Genomic DNA, 20189 nt, shown 5'->3' on the forward strand with positions numbered 1-20189 from the left:
CTGAAAGGGTTTTACATCTCCATCAACACCAATAGGAAAAGATGGACTGTCCTTCATACAGTGATGAGACCATGCTCTGTGGCTTTCAGAGATATTAATCGTCCTGTGGGCACCGTCCTACATGCCGCCTCGCTTTAGACATCACATTTTGTCATCCCTGCACCTCTGTAACTTTGTGGCAGTATGTTGTTGATAGAAATGTACAAACACTTTCCCGTCACACTGTTTTCAATGTGGTGTTTCACCGGTGTAACAAAAATTGTCTCTTGTTTTTTTTTTGTGATTCTTTTCTTTTTGAGATGGCACTGACTAGCCTTATGGTCTTTGGCTCACAGGGAAATTGACCATACAATTTGGTACGTCTGCATTTGTACATTTAAACTAATATGTGTGTGTCTTTTTTTTTGTAATGTCTTTACAAACCAACATATGAAAAACAGTCACAGTCACTGATGGCGATATCATTCAACTTCATGTCAAAAAATACGAACTATCCCTCTAAAAGTTAAATTGATTGGACCTTAGAGTACCGTAATTCATTGACATATTTTTTAGCAACATGTGCAGATCATTCCATGGCAGTCGCCCAAGTGGCCAAGCATCTTTGGTCACATTGTCCAATACATAACTTTCATGTTTTTGTTCTGTAGTACTTGATAATGATACTGTACATTTAATGTATGCTTGGTTCATACAGTGTCCATTTGAAATTACAGCAATTTGAACTGATTAATGCACCACTCATCATCTGTCATAGTCTCATCATGGGCGGCAGTGTCTCAGGAGGTACAGCAGGCCGTCCAGAAACCGGAGGGTTGGCACTTGCTCCATACCAGTCACCGCTGTTGTGTCCAGTCCAGCCCACACTAAATGTGAATGAAAGTTTGGTGGTGATCAGAGAAGCCGTTGGTGTGAATTGGCAGCCACATTTTTGTCAGGCAGTCAGTCCAGGGCAGCTGCGCCTACAGAAGTAGTTTACCACCACCAGTGTTTGACTGTGGAGTGAATAAATAATGGGCTCTCAGTATAAAGTGCTTCTGGTGTCTGGAAAAGCAAATCAATGGAAATCAATTATTGTTATTATCATCTCTTGGAAAAATTCAATTAATAAGATTGATTGTTGAGTCACCTACAGCAGTGTTTCCCAACCTTTTTTTTTGTCTTGTTTAGCCCCAAAGCCTTTTTGTCATACGGGCAGTAATACATTTCAGTCTGATAATACAGATTGAGGCTGCACTGTAGAATATTCCAACTGTGTCGGAATTAGTGGCACATATTGAAGTGGCCCAAATATATCTGTAATTAATTCCATATGTTTTTTCAGGCACTATTTTTCAGGCACTATTGATTTATGCTGCTGCCTTTTGTGCAGTTGGTGTGGGTTTGATTTCCGGCCAGTGCCTCAGCACTCAGCACATTGAAGCTCCCAAGTGGCGGTCCTAAGCCCGGATAAATGGGAGGGTTGCATCAGCAACGGTGTAAAAACTAAGCCAAACAAATCATGCGAGTGACTCGCTATGGCGATCCCTGATGGCAGAAGCCGAAAAGACAACCACCACCATATGGTTTTTCTGGTTTACAATCCCAGAAAACAGTCACATGTTGCTCTGTTGGCTTTTAAAGCAGTGTGACTGTACTTTAGCCACTGAAGCCAACATGTTTTTGAGTCATTTGAGCCATTGAGTCAAAAAAAAGTGCTAATATGCAGGCTGGGATGAGTCCTTGATCATTTTAGTTGCTGTGCTCCCACCTCTCCTGCCATAGGTGTCTTGTACAGCTAATATGCAGCATCGTTCCCCAGCATGGATTACTCTCTGCAGGGCTTTACAATCTGATCTGTGATTGGATACTTTCCACAATGCAGCGAGTAGTGTTCAGGATTGCTGAAAAAAACCTGGAGCTCTTCATCCGACTCAAATATTACGTGTGTTATAAGTGTTATTGTCATAATCTAGGCTTGAAAGTGCTCAGTCCAAGTGGTCTTACTGTGTCATCGTTTCCATATCCACTTTAAGATGCGTCTTTTCCTGGAATGAATGGTAGAAAAGGGCTGTTGGCGTATGTGTGCTGCACATAAAAGTGACCTTTACTCCATTTACTCACATTTTCAATCAAAATATACTGAACACTGAGCATAGTATTACAAAATATGCTTTTGGATAAGACTGGGAGTACAAGCGGTTAGTATGCGCAGTACTGGTAAGCTATGCAAATCACAGTTTCTTTAGGCGATTAAGCAGCTCCCGGTGAATGGGCATCGTTTTAGAAACCTGGGCGCCTTGGGTAGAACTTTTCAAAAGCGCAAAGAAACAAAAACTCACATATTCAGTAGCTCATGTAAATTTACTTCTGTAGTAGGAAGCCATAATGCTATGCTGGCATTTTCCAGATCTTTAAACTAGGACATCTTTTCTGTTGTCGGCAATACTGTGCCATAAGCAAATACAGTAAACACAGTGGTAGATTTTAAACATGTATGTTCTCCCCAGTGCTTGCATGGGTTTTCTCCGGGTACTCCGATTTCCTCCCACAGTCCAAAAACATGAAGGTTAGTTAATTGGAGACTGTAGTTTCTTCATACGTCTACAGGGTGTCCCAAAAAAATGTATACACTTGCTGCAAAGTCTGTCATGCCAAGTATTAGAGAAGACTTTGAAGATGAGGAGTTTTATTTTCAGCAAGATGGGCACACACTACCATCGCAATGTTAGATCGTTCCTTAATGAGATCTTGGCAAACCGGTGGATTGGAGGGAGGGGTTTGATTGAATACCCTCCGAGTTCGCCACACCTCACACCACTAGACTTTTATTTTTTATGGGGATAACTGAAAGACAAAGTCTACGGTCTGAGATCTGCAGTCGTTGCATTGAGAGCAGCCATTGAATGTGAATGCACGCAAATACCAATGGAATTATTTTGTGATGTGTGCGATTCCATTGCTTCACGTTGTCAGCAATGTCTGGATCATAAGGGACATCACTTTGAGAAAAGGCAGTGAAAGAACAATAAAACTGTAAAGAACTAGTTTCCAATTATTTAAAGTGTGTATACGTTTTTCTGGGCCACCCTGTAAATGTGCCCTGTGATTGACTGGAGTCTACTCCAGGGTGTAGCCCACTTCTTGTTCAAAGTCAGCTGGGATAGGGCCCGGCTCACCCTTGACCCTGAACAGGATAAACAGTAGAATATTAAGAAATGTGTTGATGGCTCTTTTGTTCATATACAAGGTGCTATAAAAGAATGGAAGTGATTACATGCAGGCCAATTTTCAAAGTGGATGTGGCCTTTTGTTGTTAAACAGCTGTGTTGAAGCGCAACAGAGACATTCATGTAGGGAGAGGGGAGTTCATTGTTGTTACTGTATGCGGCTGACGAGGGCACAGCTTATTGCAGTTCACTGTGTTTATTGTGATGTCGAGTGCTGCACTGCCAGTGGGGGCCCGTCATTGCACTCTGCCAGAAGCCCCTTACTTCAAAGTGTGAGGCTGTGGCGAGCCAAGCGTGCTGCTGAGGGGAGGTATTAAAGCCTCTTCAATAAATAAACAGCTTAGCACTTCCCATAACTGCATCTCCACAGAACAATGCAGCTGATTAAAGCTGAAGATCCTAACACAGCAGAGGGCAAATAGAGGATGGATTTCCAAAAGGAACTGCATTGTAGTGTACCGTATTTCTGTGCTCCTCTTCATGCATTCTTCCTGTGCTGCTCGGCTCAGAAAAGGGCTCTACTCTTTTTCTGGCAAGCTTTTGGCAGTTTTTGTGCACTTTAGATAACCTTTATGGACAATTTATATTCCAGAATTGTAAACTAAAGTGTGAAAGTTACATCATACCAATGTATCTTATTACTTCAGTTTAAAGTGCAAGGCTGAAGGTTAGGATGTCTTCAATGGGTTTAGTTATATTTGTGTATGTTACCAGCACAACTCTATCAAAAATAAAGTCGTGGCTAAAGGTTTGGGAATGGCTTAAATTTTGTTTTGCAGTAACTCTGCAGCCTCAGTATATATATATTTTTAAACATTTCACGTGTCTGTAATTTGTTGTGTGCATCACAAAAATGAAAACATAAGCAGCAAAGTTATTGAACAACAAAATTTAAGTTAGTTGCAAAACTTTTGGCCACGGTTGTGCTATAATAAGTCATCAGTCATCATCGTGGCTAATACAGTTACACTCAAAACTATTCAATCACTAAATGTTACAAGCGGTCACTATTTTGTGTGCATTTTGCAAATGGATTTCATTTAGAATGGGGGATGAATCATTTTGAGTGCAACTGTTATACCACCAAGAAGCAGTCAGCCTGCGGTCTGCATTCTCCTGAGTACCATTTGTAGTTTCTACGACATTTATTTGAATGTGTTCATGTTACCCACATATCTGAAACACTAAGCCTATTTCCAATTAATCATTTTATTTTGGTGTGAATCTGAAAAGTGAATCTACGAAATGTTTTCTTTTTTGAAGTTGTAATTGAGATAACCGGGCTGCACGGTGGCCTCGTCGTACGTCGTACGTCAACCTCACAATCTGGAAATTCAGGATCGACTCTCCTTTGGAACTGTGTGGAGTTTGCATGCTCTCCCTGTGCGTGCGTGGGTTTTCGCCGGGTACTGTGGCCTCCTCCCACATTCCCATGTTAGGCTAATTTGATACTGTAGATTGCCTATAGGTGTGAATGTGAGTGTGGATGGTTGTCTATATGTGCCTTGTGATTGACTGGTGACCACTCCAGGTTAGATCCAGCCTCTCGGCCAAAGTGAGCTAAAATAGGCTCCAGCTCACCCACATCTCTAATGAGGACATAAGGTATGGAGCATGGATGGATGGATGTACAGTTAACCCCCGCATATTTGTGGTTCAGCATTTGCAGCCCATAAATTTGCTTTTTGGGGGCAAAAAAATGTATTTAAAAAATGTTTTATTTAGTTAATTATTTGTTTTCCATCCTGAAAATAGGCCGCTTTTTCCACACATCTCATCATCCTGAGTCGGTAATAATTCATAAATGCATGATAATAAAGAGGCCCGGTGGCCTATTGGTTAGCAGGTTGGCCACACAGTCAAGAGGTTGGGATGATCTGGGTTCAAATGTCCATTTGGGCATCTCTGTGTGGAGTTTGCATGTTCTCCTCATGTGTGGGTTTCCTCTGATTGCCTCCCACATTGCAAAACATGCATTCCAGGTTAACTGGAGATTCTAAATTGTCCATAGGTATGAATGTGAGTTGAATGGTTGTTTGTCTATATGTGCCCTGCGATTGGCTGGTGACCAGTCTCACCCAAAAATGATAGACTCCAGCATACCCCCCACGATCCTAGTGAGGACAAGCGGCATGGAAAGTGGATGGATGATAATAAAGAAGAAATGTGTGTACGTGTATGTATGTAAAACATACATGGAACGACATAATGACGTGGCATCAGTGCAAAATGGCGGTGCCCTTTTTGTGCGTAGTATTAACTTAACTCGTATTCACAGTTAACTTGTTCTTACATTCCGACCTCAAAACTGGCAGCAAGGTGAACACAAGTTAACATAAGATAGTGGAATTACACCAGGCAAGCAATGCTGCAGAGATGGAGATGGAGGTGGCACCACTGGTTGTAGTGCTAGTCTGACGACCAGGCTGAAGGCTAGACTATAATTCCGATTCCACCTGATCGATCTATCATCATCATTGTTCACTAGTGGTGGTTTTATCATTTAAAATGTGTTTAATAAGTGTGTGAGGCATATTTAGGGCTGTTTGGTAAATGTTTATATGCAGTACTAAATTACCCAGAAGGCTTAGCGCTGTAGACTGGAACCAGAAGGGGATACTGTCTGAGATATGAGTGAGTATAAGAGTTGTGCAGTTGAGTCAAAGAGTGGAGATATTGTTACACGTACACAAGAAATGTACACAAGAAATAAACATAAGAGCTTAAACATGGATTGTGCTTCAATACATTTACCTTGTTAGCTTCCATTGTCGCAAGTGAACAATGGTAATTGAAGGGAGACTGGGAGGGTTATGTAGCTGAATCTAATCTAATAATTACAACAGTCACTTTTAGTGGTCATGTTGATCCCGAATCACAGAAGAATGTCGATGTGAAGTGAGCAGGAAAATTTGTAGGACGGAGAGCGAGCCTTGTATAACATTTTTATGAGCTTCTCAATTACTTGCGTGTGGTCTCGGACCGTAATCCCCAGGAATATTAGGGATCCACTGCATTGGGAAAACTTTTCCACGGAAGTTGCCAAGCATTACCACAAGTATTGGGCATCAAGCATCAATGGGAACCGGGACTAACATTCCGATTCTCCCGAAATCGTTCATTTTTTTTAATTTTGATGCCTACGTTCAGTGTTTGACCAGCCTGTCGACTGGCAAAAATAACAGCATAACACCAACGAAGAAGAGTGCCCTGTCTTTGACGCGCTATGCCGGACATCTTCCAATCAGTCAGGTAAGTAAAACAATAAATTACGTCAATCTTATGCAAACATTGAAGCAGCAAACAAATGATACTTTATACAAATAGCAAATATCACATATTGTACACGCAGATATTGGTAATTCTCTGAACACTGAACACTGTGACAGAAAACAGTCTGGAAGATGTTATACAAGGGCTTTTGCGGTGGGAAACACATATTTGTCAAGAAAGCTAATGCTAATTGACACTGTCTCTCGTGCCTCGATATTCCAGAGGACTCAGTCACCACTGACAGATGATGGCAGAGCAGGAAGGTTGGGTGAAGCAGGGGGGCACAGGGGGTGCCTTCGATGCGTGGGAAGAAAAATGAGGGCTCACACTAGGCTGACAGTCTAATCCCTCAGTCAGGCCCATTAGCCACAACAGAATTTCGGCACGGATAGCGTGTTGGAAGTACCACCCGTAAACAAACTGGTACCCACTGTGGGCTATGGGGTCACCTAGCATGATAGAGGTTATTAAGTGTTACTCCTGTTTGCACATCCATCATAGCCATGTGACCTGTGTGTAAATGGATTACTCCTCCAAGGTGGAGGCGCTTCTTAATGTCTCACAAGATTGGTGCCAAAAGTCGACTACCTATACTTAGAGAGGTCATTTTGTCTTTATTCATCCCATTCACCTGTCTTCCCTCCTATACCTTCTTTTTTTATGATTTTCATCCCTTCTCCCGTCCGTCTGTCTGCAATACCAGCAAAGTCACATACAGAGCGTACTTTAAAGATGTGTTGTGGATAAGTTAGCCTTGGAGAGATCATGGCATTGCTGAAAAAGCATTTTTAACCAGCCTTGTAATGATTTGTTAAGGAGACATCTGCTCAGATCAATGTTAGCAAAGAACCAGGGTCCTACTGATAGGATGCAAAAGCAAGGACATTGATGTTATGTCTGCAATTCACCTGACAGATGCAACGGCACACTTGCATTTATAACCCCATCAAAGCAGTGAGACACCCTCAGTGCAGCAGTCCAGCTGCTCCTCTGAGAACAAATATCTCCCCATGCACTGCTCGCCCTCCACCTCATGTGTTTCCGTGATAAATGTGCGGACTGTTGACAGAAGAGATGCGGCACTGACTGGTGCCTGTGGGAGATACGCGGGTGTAATCCACCCAAATTCTACTGGATTGTCCATGCTGCCATTCTCCTCTTCCGTCCAGATCAAAGGTGTTAAGCACTAAAGATTCTTTCCTCCAACCCAGCTGTCTTCATCCCTTTAGGATTAGGAAGCTTGGAGACATTTATGACACCTTATCTTTCAACTGTGATATCATGCTACTTGTTGGCCAGCAATGGCCAGGGAGGTACCCTCCCTCTGGCAAAAGCGAAGGTTTACTACAGTGAGTTTAACCTGGATTGGAGGAGCACAGGTGCATTTAAAGCTACAGTATGTTTCCAAGTAGAACTGTTCAGTTTGCCATGTACAGTAAGTGGAGTCAATTCTAACTAGGTTAGTGTGGATGGTATTTTTCAACAATTTTTACGTCTCTTAAGTACCGTAATAATATATTTGAAGTTTGTTGGCCCAAATTTAGCCTTGATGCTGGGATTTACAAAAAGTACTATGAGTGAAATTTGTGTGTCTGTAGCTTTAAAGGAAAACTGCACTTTAAAAAAAAATTTGCCCATCATCCACAATCGTTAAACAACGCTTATGTCTTTTTCTTTTCTGTGCGTTCGAAAGATATAAAAACAGCTAAAAAGAGGCAGGTCATTAATGCATGCAATGAGACACACCTATTCCGCCTACAAAGGCCGCTATTAAAACACCTCCAAAAACCTCCAACAGCATTTTCTTTTTTTTATAAGCATGCTGTTACAATATAGTAATAGGTGCATTCATACTAACATGTAATACTTACAGTATTTTGGTCATTTTTAAGCATTACCGGAACTTCCTTCCTGGGCGCATCAATTTTACATAGCAACATAGAAATGAACTCTACACATAGCATTAACTTTTCCAAACTCAAAAACAAAAACACAGCAGCAGTGGCGGCAGCTCCGATATGTAGCGTTACCTTTCGGCAGTGGCTTGAGACATTGCGAGTGCTCTGAGCAAGTGTGTGGTGGAGCTAGTTGCTAGCTGGCTAGTAGCTAGCCGTTGTGGTGTGGCAAGGTGTCACTATGCCAATAACGTAGTTCTTTTAATAATAATGATAACAATGTCGCAATATGCAGGTCACATTATGTAAATGGTGTGTTGTTGCCGGTTTTTGGAGGTCTTATATTAACTTGCGTTCACCTCGCTTCAAATTTTGAGGCCGGATTGAAGAACAAGTTCACTGTCGTAGCTACAGTAATATTGCTGTAACCACACAAACAGGGTGCCGCCATGTCATTATGTTGTTACATGTATGTTGTACTGTATGTACAGTATGTGCATTTTATTTTTTATTATCACACATTTATACATTATCTGTTAAATTATGGGCATCTTTTTTAACAAAAATATGCGACTGCCCGGGTCATGAATTCTGAATCATGAATATCCTGGGATCCACTATACCGTTATAACAACAATTATTGATTTTTCTCTTTTACATTTGTATGGTAACAAGCAAGTGTTACAAAGTAATTCTCTGTCGACCAGTCAACAGACAGCAACGTGCCACATACTACGCCTGGTACACCAACAAAAGTGTGCTGAAAAGTGAATATAGTGATATTTCGAGACCCTTTACAAGGGAAGTGGGTCATTATTGTGTACAGTGTGTTTTTTTTTTTTAGAAGAAAATGATTATCTCAAAGCAGATTTTTCCCAAAACAATATCCCAAACTCAGATCAAAAGATGTTGGCATTTGAAAAGTTTCTCAAGCATTAAACATATCATGTGCTCGTTACCATGTTTTTAAAAGGAAGTGTTAATTTTAGCATATAGGACAAAGCCGGGCGTCACCTCCATGGAGCGTTTCCAAGAAAGGTCATCACTTCTGCCATAAAAACTGATCCCTTTCTTCCTACATTATTTGCTGACTGTCTTACATGAAATACTTCCACCTCTCTTTGTCTCTTTCTCCTTCTGTGAGTTGTAAAGTCGGTCATGGTCACAGCCTGGTGTTAGCACAGAGCAGTAGCTCGGGGCTATTTGATACCCACACATTGGCATCTGTCCTCGGGGCACTTCTCTGTCCTTTACCCAGGGTCACCTCAACTGTCCTTTCTTCCTTTTCCAGTGGACATCTTCACTGGCTTCAGGTTGTGCAGCCCTCATCCATGCTGATCTTAGATTATCTGAACGACTTTTAACATGAATTAAGTTAGCATAGTAGGTTTAACAATGTTTTTTCTTTAAGTAGATCAAGCTGTTGTGCCTACCCTGAAGTTCAATTCATAGGATTTTTTTTTGGACAAAAATGATTGCCAAAAATGTGTCCCTGATTTTGCACACTGTCTCGGTTATTGTACGACCAAACAGTGCGCCTAACAAGCTTGTCTGTTTTGCTTCAGTTTTCGTTTGACCTTTTGGAACAGATGAATTACCAAAACCGAGGTTCCATTGTGTATTTAGAAAGATTAATGTAAATAACTTTCAAGAGTGTTTTCATGGTTTTTGTCTTTTGACCATTCGAGTTGAGATGCCTCTGATGAGCTTTTTATACTGCAGCTTTTGGCAAAACAACTATATTGCCAAAAGTATTTGCTCACCCATCCAAGTAATCAGAATCAGGTGTTCCAATCACTTCCACAGGTGTATAAAATCAAGCACCTGACGTGCAGACTGCTTTTAGAAACATTTGTGAAAGAAATGGTCGCTCTCAATGAATTGCAGCATGGAAATGTGATAGGATGCCACCTGTGCAACAAAGCCAGTCGTGAAATGTCCTCGCTCCTGAATATCCCACAGTCATCTGTCGGCTTTATTATAAGAAAGTGGAAGTGTTTGGGAACGACAGCAACTCAGTCACAAAGTGGTCGGTCACGTAAACCTCTCGTCCAACATCAGTGTGTGACCTCACAAATGCGCTTCTGGAAGAATGCTCAAAAATTCCCATAAACGACCCTGTGGACACCCTTCCCAGTAGAGTTGAAGCTGTTATAGCTGCAAAGGGTAGACCGACGTCATATGGAACTCTATGGATTAGGAATGAGATGCCAAGTAAGTTCATATCTCAGTCAAGGCAGGTGAGCAAATACTTTTGGTCGAACATATGGTGTATGTTTCTCTATGGTAGCCTGCTCACCAAAATGAATAGCATGTTGAGACCTTGACCAATGCCAACTAAAGGAACGGTTGATCTTTGTATTTTCATAGAAAGCAACAAGGATTCCATTCTCAGAGAATACTCCAAGGGAGTAAAAAAAATATAATGTAGCCCTTAAAACAGTAGACAGTAGACTGTGGCAACCATTGAAGAAGGGTAGTGTACTCCCCGCAGTATGTGCCTTCTGGCATATGAGCAAAGAGGGCATGTAGATGTTTCATTGCACGTACTGTACATGCATCCTGCTTGATGACTTACTTCCTCGCACTTTATCAGGTGGTGCACTAGCACCTTCTCACTTCTTCTCACCAAAGAAAAAAAACACATGAGCTATACAAGTTTGTTGCGAAAGTTCACTCAGTAGACGTAGGAAAGTGAGAGAGGTGCAACGCTGACAAAAAAGTTCTCAAGGCATTTATTTTCTCCCATGCTCTAGTTCGATATAAGCAATTGTTACATTTTTGTTTATTCTAGCAAGGGTGTTCTTCACCGTCAGGAAAGAACAACATTGAATATGTAAACTGCAAGCGGGATCGTGTCAAATGAATAATCACTTGGACATTTCAGCTTTAACATCCAGAGCACACACAGTGCTCATAAAGGTGTTGTACATCAAACAAACGCTCTTGTCTGTGTGTTGCATCAGGGAATTGCGTATGGCTGTCTTTTTATGAACACTGATCCCACATGCACAAGGCTGTAAAAATATGAATACATCTATGGATTCCTTTTTAATACTGGATGGAGACATTGTTGGAACTTCACTTAGTCGGGAAAAATACACAGACTAACCTCTCGAATTAATTTGATAAGGCTTTTAATTTTTGTCTCGAATTAATAAATGGTGTGAACATGCTGATGAAAAGGTCAGGTTGTGCTAATTTAACACATTTGACACGTTAGCTGTGGTCACTTTCCCTGTCGTCCCTTTATTTCACACCGCAGGATGCATTATGTAAACATTATGTTAGTAAATGTTGCCTTAGTTTCTCTTTAACAAGCATGTCCTAAAACTCCACCCCCTCGACTGCACCCCCCACTTTACTTTGTGATGAAGTAGAGGAGCCCCTTCAGCGCAAATAATGTTGTACCACCTGAGTCCTCATCAGCGCCACTGCACAGCACATATCCCATCAGTACACCTCACGAAGACAAATCTCCCTGCATCGGCCATATTCCCAACATAGGACAGAGCCGAGCCAAGCAGCACAGAGACCCTGGAGGGCCCACCATCACTGCACCTGACGCCAGCGCTCCACCTCCTGACAGATTGGCTTGCACTGAAACATTCACACTCCACAGAGAGCAAAAGGAGAATGAGAGAGGGCTGTTGAGGCGATGTAGGAGTAGAACTTTTTGGATTGTTTGTTTGAACAATGCTGAACACCCGCTGGCCACAACATTAGGTACGTCTCAACAAAATGAGACCCAATACTAGAGCAGTGGGAAAAAAATAAAAAAATAAAAAAATCTCCCCTTATAGTGACAATGGGAAAGCAGTTTCTTTTTTTTGTTGTTTTTTTTTTGCCATACATCATACTGATAGGTGTTTTCAATATTTTGGATGGGACACTTCATGAAAATTATAACAGGAAGCAGTATATGGGGATTTACAACCTGAATAACCTGAAGATTTGCAAAATAGCAGATTGCTCATTAACAGTAATTTTAAAGTTAAAATCACACAATGTATATGCACAGTACATCGTTTGAGCATGCACCTTCCATCAGGAATGTTCATTTATTTAAGAAACTTTACATGTAGGTCACCTTAGGTCACCACGGATGTTATTGTGGTTATTGTTTTTTTTCAAAGATCACTGGAATGACATCATGATTGAGTCACATAATTTAGACACAATAATACAGTAAGTATAGTAGAAAAGACAGAAATAGCAGGATTACACTAAAAATACAAATTGACTAGCCACCAAAGATTGTAGAGGGGTGGCATATTGACCAAGGAAGATGTTAGTATGATAAATACTGTGAGGATCTGGTTAATGGGGCTAACACAGGGATATAGTGTTATTACCACTGCCAAGGAGGTTATGTTTTTGCTGGCGTGTATCTGTTTGTTTGTTTGTTTGTGTTCAAAATAAATTGAAAAGTTCTGAATGGATTTGCATGAAATTTTCAGGAATTGTCAGAAATGGGACATGGAAGAACTGATTGAATTTTGGGGGTGATCTGGATCACTGTCCGGCTCCGGGAATTTTTTTAAAGGATTCTTTAACATTGCTAGAGAGGACCATTCTTGGCATTTGTGCATATACTGTAACTTCATAAAAAAATGATCAGAGCACTTGGAAAAAAACTACAGGACACGTTTCTAACAGGTTCTGCAAAATATCAAAGACTGATCCGGATAATGGAATAATTCCGGATACTATGATCCAGAATATGAAAACATAGGGGACCTGTGGAATTTTCATCACAGGAAGACAAGAAATGAAGCTACAAACACGCAACAAACACAATTATATATAGACATACACTGTGGAATCTGTTTTATTGTTGTATCTTCAAAAGCATGATGCTGGATCCAGAAGAAAACCACCACTACGGAAAATGCAATTTTTGTGAATAACTACTGAACTAATATTGATATAATTATGAATCCAATTGCTGATGGTATGTTTTCATGGTCAAGGAATCTAAATAGATAAAATAAATGTAGGACTAATATTTTTGGTGTAAATCACAAAATGGGGGGAAACAATGGCGCTTGGCGGAGGTCTGTGCTCTGCTAAGTGAAATTCTAGTTCTAGCAAGAACAACAAAGGTAATGGTTTCCCAAGAATTTTGCATAATTTTATACCACTGTACGAACACTTTGGTCAGTGGTTGCTGTTTTTTAAAGAGCTACTCAAATAAAGTTGACCCCTTTAGATTCCTACTTCTTGCATCAAATTAGATTGTGCAAGTACTGACCCTCTTTTTAATGTAATCTTGATTTGGTTCCCTCTTTTCTTGTAATTTCAATTATTCTACAGCACACATTATTCATGTATTATGTTATAGCTAGTGTTCACTAGGGATGGTCACTAGTTTGTAACCAGCACAGCGACTTGATGCTTAAGGCACACAACAATACAATATCACGGTGCAAACAGCGTCTACCATTGAACAAATGAGGAATAACCAGGTCATGGATAATGCATTTTTGCCGGGTACGAGCATGAAATGAGTACAGCTCGTCATTATCCGTAATCGTGATAACGGGAAATCCTCATTATGTATTCACTCTTCATGCGGCGACGTTGACGTCAGGCTCAGCCTTCGATGCTGCATCTATGTCTATGGTTTTGACAACCGTGTTTCCTGTTTCCCAGCGTGCTTTGCTGTACTGTTATTGTCAATGGCTGCTAAGTTACATGTTTAGAGCTCACATAGGTGTTGGTTATTCAGCATTATTTGGTGGTAGTGTCTTGTCTGTTATTATCTACCTATCATGTTGCTGTGTGGGTTTTTTTTTTTTTTTTTTTTTAGCTCTTTCTTTAAAAACATTGTGAGTAAGATGATGTCCAATGATCGTATTAAGTACACGATGCAGCAAGTTCTGCAATGTTGCAAATTTGCGGCGTTGGCACTGAAAGCTCTGTGTATTGGTTTTCAAAAAAACGATACGGATGTTGGCCGATATCAGAATTTTATGCCAGTATCGGCTTGATAATTATCGGTGGCCGATATTATTAGACATCCCTAATTAATATTAATATTATATATTAATACAATGAAATTCCACACCGAATGTCTTCAATGTACCCAATGACATTCGCCCCTGGTGACCAGATGCTCTATTATGATTGAAATCCATTCAGAATGTCTCAACCTATTTCACTTAATTTTTTCTTAAGAAAGCCCAAATATGGACCTTAAACTCATTTATTTCATTGCCTTTCCTCTTTTTATTTATACGACACCCTCTTCCTAGACAGCTGGTTGTCTCTCTGTGGGTTATTTTTCTCAGCTTTCTTGTCTTCCTCACATCTGTTCACTAATCTTACATGGAAGTGTGAGTTGACATGCTGGTCTATAATTGTAAATGTGTGGAAAAAGATTATAAAAAAAGGTGATACAGCTGCTAAGGTTAAGTGCATTGATGGAGACAAGAGGAGTCAGGTGACTTGCAAACTGATTTGGTGTGCTGGATTAGATTCTTAAAGCAAAGTTCTTGCGGCCAAGTTTTTGAGGGCTGAATGCTCAGTGAACTGTCGGCAAACACGCAGCCTAATGCAGCCTCCGAGAAGACACAGTCACTGCTGGCTCGCATGCAGCTCACATCCTTGCTTGTAGAGGAGATCAGCAACATGTTAGACCCTCTTGGTGAAACTCAACTATTCCTGCAAGGCAGAGAGGGGAAGAAAGAGAGGAAAAACAAAACCATAGACACACATCAATAATGTGACTGAAGCGAGGTAATGGTGTTTTTGTCTTTCTTTTTTTTCACTGTCAACTCTATAAACTTTCCACAACAGTTATTCATCGACTTTGACCTCTAGCGCTGTCAAGTGTCAGATGACATCATTCAGGCAATGTAAGGATTGATTGTTTTCGCCTACCCGTTTTTCTTTACATCCACCTTAAATGTCCTTGCAGCACTTGTCAGCCTGTTTCATAGGTCATACTATGTTATATCCATGGCCATGACCCCGGAAGAAAAAGAGATCCGAGAAAGTGACCTGTGCAATAACCAACCAGCTACGAATGTGGCATGGCCCTTGTACCAGATGATTTGGGTTGAAATTGAGGTCGAGACCTCTGTCATTACAGCGAGATAGTGCCCTCTGCAATTTCTGGTCGCTTATGCAGGGCTTATTAAATGGAAGAGTGCCCATGTTGGCTGGGTGGCCTCTTCTCTTGATTCACTTTTAAGTTTACATCTACAGAATATGTCAGTGTTTTACTGTATCGTTCGAGTTTGCTTCTTCATACAGCTGCTATTCATATTGTTTATTTTTCCTTCCCTAGGCTTTCCCAATGAGCCTGCAGCTGACATCGCTCTGAACACAGTAAAGCGATGGATTGAAGAGAATCCTAATACGGTAGGACATGCTTGTATATCTGCATTCCAAACAAATAGGCCTCCACCATCTATTTCCTTTGACACGTTATAAGTGAGGATGATTGGACCACCACAGTGACACAAAACACTAATTTTCATGCATCCCTGGATCAGGCCGACATCTCATCCATCTGCCTCACTTGATCAACCATCAAGTTTGTGGTCTGCATGCATATCAAATTAAAAGCCAGTCTGAGACTAACCAGACCTTAAATGGTCTGTTGACTCTTTAATTGGTCTTTGCTGGGGATCATACCATCATACCCACGGACATAAACACATCAGATTAAATAATCTATGATGGGTTTTTGTATTCAATTCATCATTATTATCCTCCCTGTGGACTGAAGTCCACAAAGTTTGGAAATGTCAAAACCTTTTATGTTTCTTGAAGATTTGTTTAGTGGAATGGATGTTGAAAAACATGTGAAACTGAATAGATGTAGTGATGAAAGTATCATTTGTAATTACAGTACCAAGGTACTTCAGGAATTATTCATCATTTGGAATAATAATCATGTCGGGACTTGAAATGATGCATATATCTTAATATATGGGATGGACAATAATGTTGTAAAGCCATAGCTACTTGATCGACACAGTCCCCTGAGCAACAAAAAGAAATAATGCCATCACATAAATCAATTACACTAAAAAAGTTTTCATTTGAAGCCACTGTAAATGTATTATATTAAGTCATCTTACACAGGTTAAAAGCCATGTGAAGTTCTATTTAGGGGTGCTTTTAAATTCTGTTTCTATCGTTCTATACCTGGAGGTTTTTTTTGTATAATAATGAAATGGAAGTGGATTTTGCTGTAACACTGAATGTTTATCATTGTCCAAGAATAAGTTGACTCTAAGAGGTCATCTTTGTTTACTGTGACACTGTTCTTCCTGTCACTGTGGGTTGAGTCAGTTTTTTTTCATGTGCTCCAGCATCTCTCAGCTGGTGTTACAGATGTCGTGAACAAGCAGTCAAATAATACATGCTGCTGGATCACTTTGCAACCGATGTGTGACAAAACTTTACCTGATGATTGCTGGAAGGTGCATCTGGGGAATGTGTTGACACTCTGATGTAACACGCTTTCACATAGAATACTGGTGACTGTAAATAGCAAGCTAATGAGCAAAGCTGACTTGTTTGTTGTTGTGCTTCACATCCACGGCGGAGGCTACACTATGAGACTTAAAAACAAGAGGATATGGAGAGGACTGAGTTTTGTCACGCTTCAACATGTGTCACCTGCGAGAACAGTAAATGAGCAGCTGCAATGTAGACCTTAAAGGTGAAAGGATCCTAAAGTTACATCCATATCTAGAAATGTATTGGAAACCAAGTAAATATAGATAGAATATCCTACACAAGCACAAAACAACATCAACAAATTAAACTGACATTTCCAAAGTTGGTTTGCACTCACCATACACATCGCAGATTCCACTCTGATTCCATACGATTTTACCGCAATGTGAAAAAAATGCATGTAATGTGTGAATTGTAACCAAACACATTCTTGAAAGAATTTATTCCCATAATAAAACATCTTGTTGAAATACTATTACTACTACTACTCGTACTACTACTACTACTAATAATAATATTTTTATAAATAATACATTTCTGGCAAATGTTAAACTATGTATACACTATATGTATATATATTTTTTTCAGATAAACCGATTACTTTCATTACTCAGTTTTGCTGCAGTTCGGAGGATGATATCAATCAACTGCAGGAGGCAACAGTAGGTTGATCCTAATTGCTAACCAGACCAAGACAATTTGACAAAATAAGAGGAGAGAGGCTAAAATAGGTCAAGTTTCTGAAGTCGCTAATAATCTCCACCGAGCCAAAGGTGCATATTCAAATGTGCGGCTTCCAAACAATTATTCTGATCTTGATATTAACATTCAACAGTATGTACATTACTATATACATACTGAGCACAGGAGCTGTAAAGACGTATGGTCTTACTGCGTTAAGAGTTGCACATCATAATTGCATATTTGCAGTGTCCACACGAGTGTTTTTTTTCTTCTTCTGTGTCTGTATAACTTTGTGTAAATTTAGACAGATTGAGAAACGCATACATTACTGACCATATAATCTAGTACAGCCCAAAAAAGTTATCAATTTACGCCATTTAGCAGACACAGGTGGTCCGCAGTTTATGTGCGAGTTTCATTTCTAGACTGTGATGTAAGTCGGATCTCACACGTAATTTATACTTAAATGAATTTCGAAGTCACTCACACTGTACACAGAACGCATGAAGGACATAAAATACAGTAATGAAACACTAAATACAAGAAGTAAATGAAACAGAAATAAAAATAAAAGCCAAAGCATTACTGCCGCTTTCAGAGGATCAGCGACCTGGCAGTTAGCTGTACTGTAGTGTTGTAATTTGCGACTGTCTGTGAATGTGACAAGTGTCCTGAATGTGCAGGAAAGATAGTTGAGTTTGCTGATGTTTTTTCGCCGTGGTTCCACCGACAATAGCTTGTTTTGTTTTTGCAATAGAGAGACCGTTGATCGACCACCTTCTTGTCATCATTACAACGTCTGGGTAGACATTACAATACGATCTGTATCCTTAATGATGGTCACAACAGGCAAACGATTGAAAGAAGTGCGGCCATTGTGCACATAGTCCGGTCTTATGCGGCACACCGCGCTATTGCTAGTTCTGCAGCCAGTCTCATGTTTATGGATCAAAATTAAGTTTTAAATCAATGTATGGGAGCACATACGTAACCAGGAAACGACGTACCAGGAAACAACATGATACAAATTCCGTAAACGGAGGACAATCTGTAGTTTCAAACATTGTGTTGCTGCATTCGGTACTTAGGTGATCTCGGCGATGTGGAGTAGGAAATTTCCTCACAAATGTTGTTGCTTCGATCGTCTACGAGGGATAGACCAGTAGGACCTAGCCTGCCTGTTCATCAGCAGCTCAGCGTGCTCTGTCTGAAGAGCCAATGTTGTCAGCCTCCACAGAGACGATTCATTTCAGTGTCATGATAGGTTCTCTGCTCAGGGGACGACACTGGGCTATTGTAGCTCTAAATCAGTACAATGGCCTGGCAAAGGATCTGAAGCACTTGGGTGGCAGGGTCCAGTTCAACTCTGGTCTGCATATGTGCAGTCGTACTCTGTCCTGTGTGTGTTCCACACACCATTCTAGCAGGTCACATGCACATGATCACTTATTTAGATGCATGTTACGTCTGAAGATGCTGTTGCGTCAAAGGCGTTTGTTTCCTACAGTGTGCTGCTGCTTCTACAAGACTGCAATGAAAAATGGAGAACACACTGTGATTGATTATCCTTGTGTTTATCTCCTGTGCCAGCACACTCACACTGATGCACTCACCAAAGAGCACCAATGTCAATGTGAAGTTCACTCTTAAAAGCACCCAGGCTTCCATTGTGGAAGAAGAATAAACAGCATTTCTGTGGCAGGGCCCTTTAATCTAGAAAGACCTGAGTGCAGGAATGATTCTTTAGATCACAATAGATGAAAGAATGGAGGGGGTCAGCCTCTACAGGACATTGAATAGCATTTGTGGGTAGAGTGGAGGACTCTCATTTCCTCAAGAGTGACTGACAGCCCAACCCAATACTCATCTGGTCTGAGTTATTTCTTATTTTCCCATCTAATGGCTTTAATTCAGCCTGACATTGGTTTAATTTACAGATGAAAAATGTGATCCGACACTTTATTTTGCAACCAGGGGTGTGTTCTGGATGCCCAGGCTTTTTAATGAAGCGTCTCAACAACCCAGCAGTCACCATTATCACTGACAGAGTCTAAACACTTTAGATTGATTGGTAGACCTTAATAGGCTCTGCTATTCCACTCAGGACAAAATTTAACATAGCCAAACTTCTTCTTTTCCCAGGACATGTCCTGTCTTGGCCGTCCTGGATTTTTTTTTTAGAAAGTGGTGAAAATGTGCTGGTTTTCATTGGGCCAAGCAATTGAGCGGCATTATGGCACTCTGCTGCGTGTGACACAATCTCTGAGAGGCTGCCATTTGGGCAGCTCTTTGAATTCATTTTGCCAAAAAGCCACCAAAAGCCAAAGAAAATCAAAGTTAATCCTCTGATGCTTGTCGAGTTGCAGTCTCGTACAATTGGGGACGTCATGCACAACGGCTGTTCAAATGACCACGTTCTTGCATCTTTCGAGGGCACGTTTTACCCGAAAATATTGGTTACATTCTGAAACTTAAGCATTTGACCATCATTTGTGATGATTTTTGGTTCGATCGTTGTTGGATTTTCTTTGTGTCTTTGGTTATCTATAGCATTTTGTAATATCTTCTATCCAAACAGAGGAGGTATATTGTATTGATATTATAGCAGATTTGAATAAACTTCCTGGTGTCCTGGTTTTCGGTTTAAAGG

General features: G+C 40.5%; 1 protein-coding gene across 1 annotated transcript in view; it reads left to right on the forward strand.

Annotated features, from left to right (window-relative positions):
* macrod2 (mono-ADP ribosylhydrolase 2) overlaps window positions 1-20189 on the forward strand; it is a 497420-nt gene that overhangs the window by 354161 nt on the left and 123070 nt on the right. Inside the window, exon 8 of the mRNA XM_054799427.1 lies at window positions 15672-15745. Within this exon, the coding sequence (XP_054655402.1) occupies window positions 15672-15745 (74 nt within the window). The remainder of the gene's footprint in view (window positions 1-15671; window positions 15746-20189) is intronic.

Source organism: Dunckerocampus dactyliophorus, chromosome 14 (assembly GCF_027744805.1).
Source record: "Dunckerocampus dactyliophorus isolate RoL2022-P2 chromosome 14, RoL_Ddac_1.1, whole genome shotgun sequence".
NCBI lineage: Eukaryota > Metazoa > Chordata > Actinopteri > Syngnathiformes > Syngnathidae > Dunckerocampus > Dunckerocampus dactyliophorus.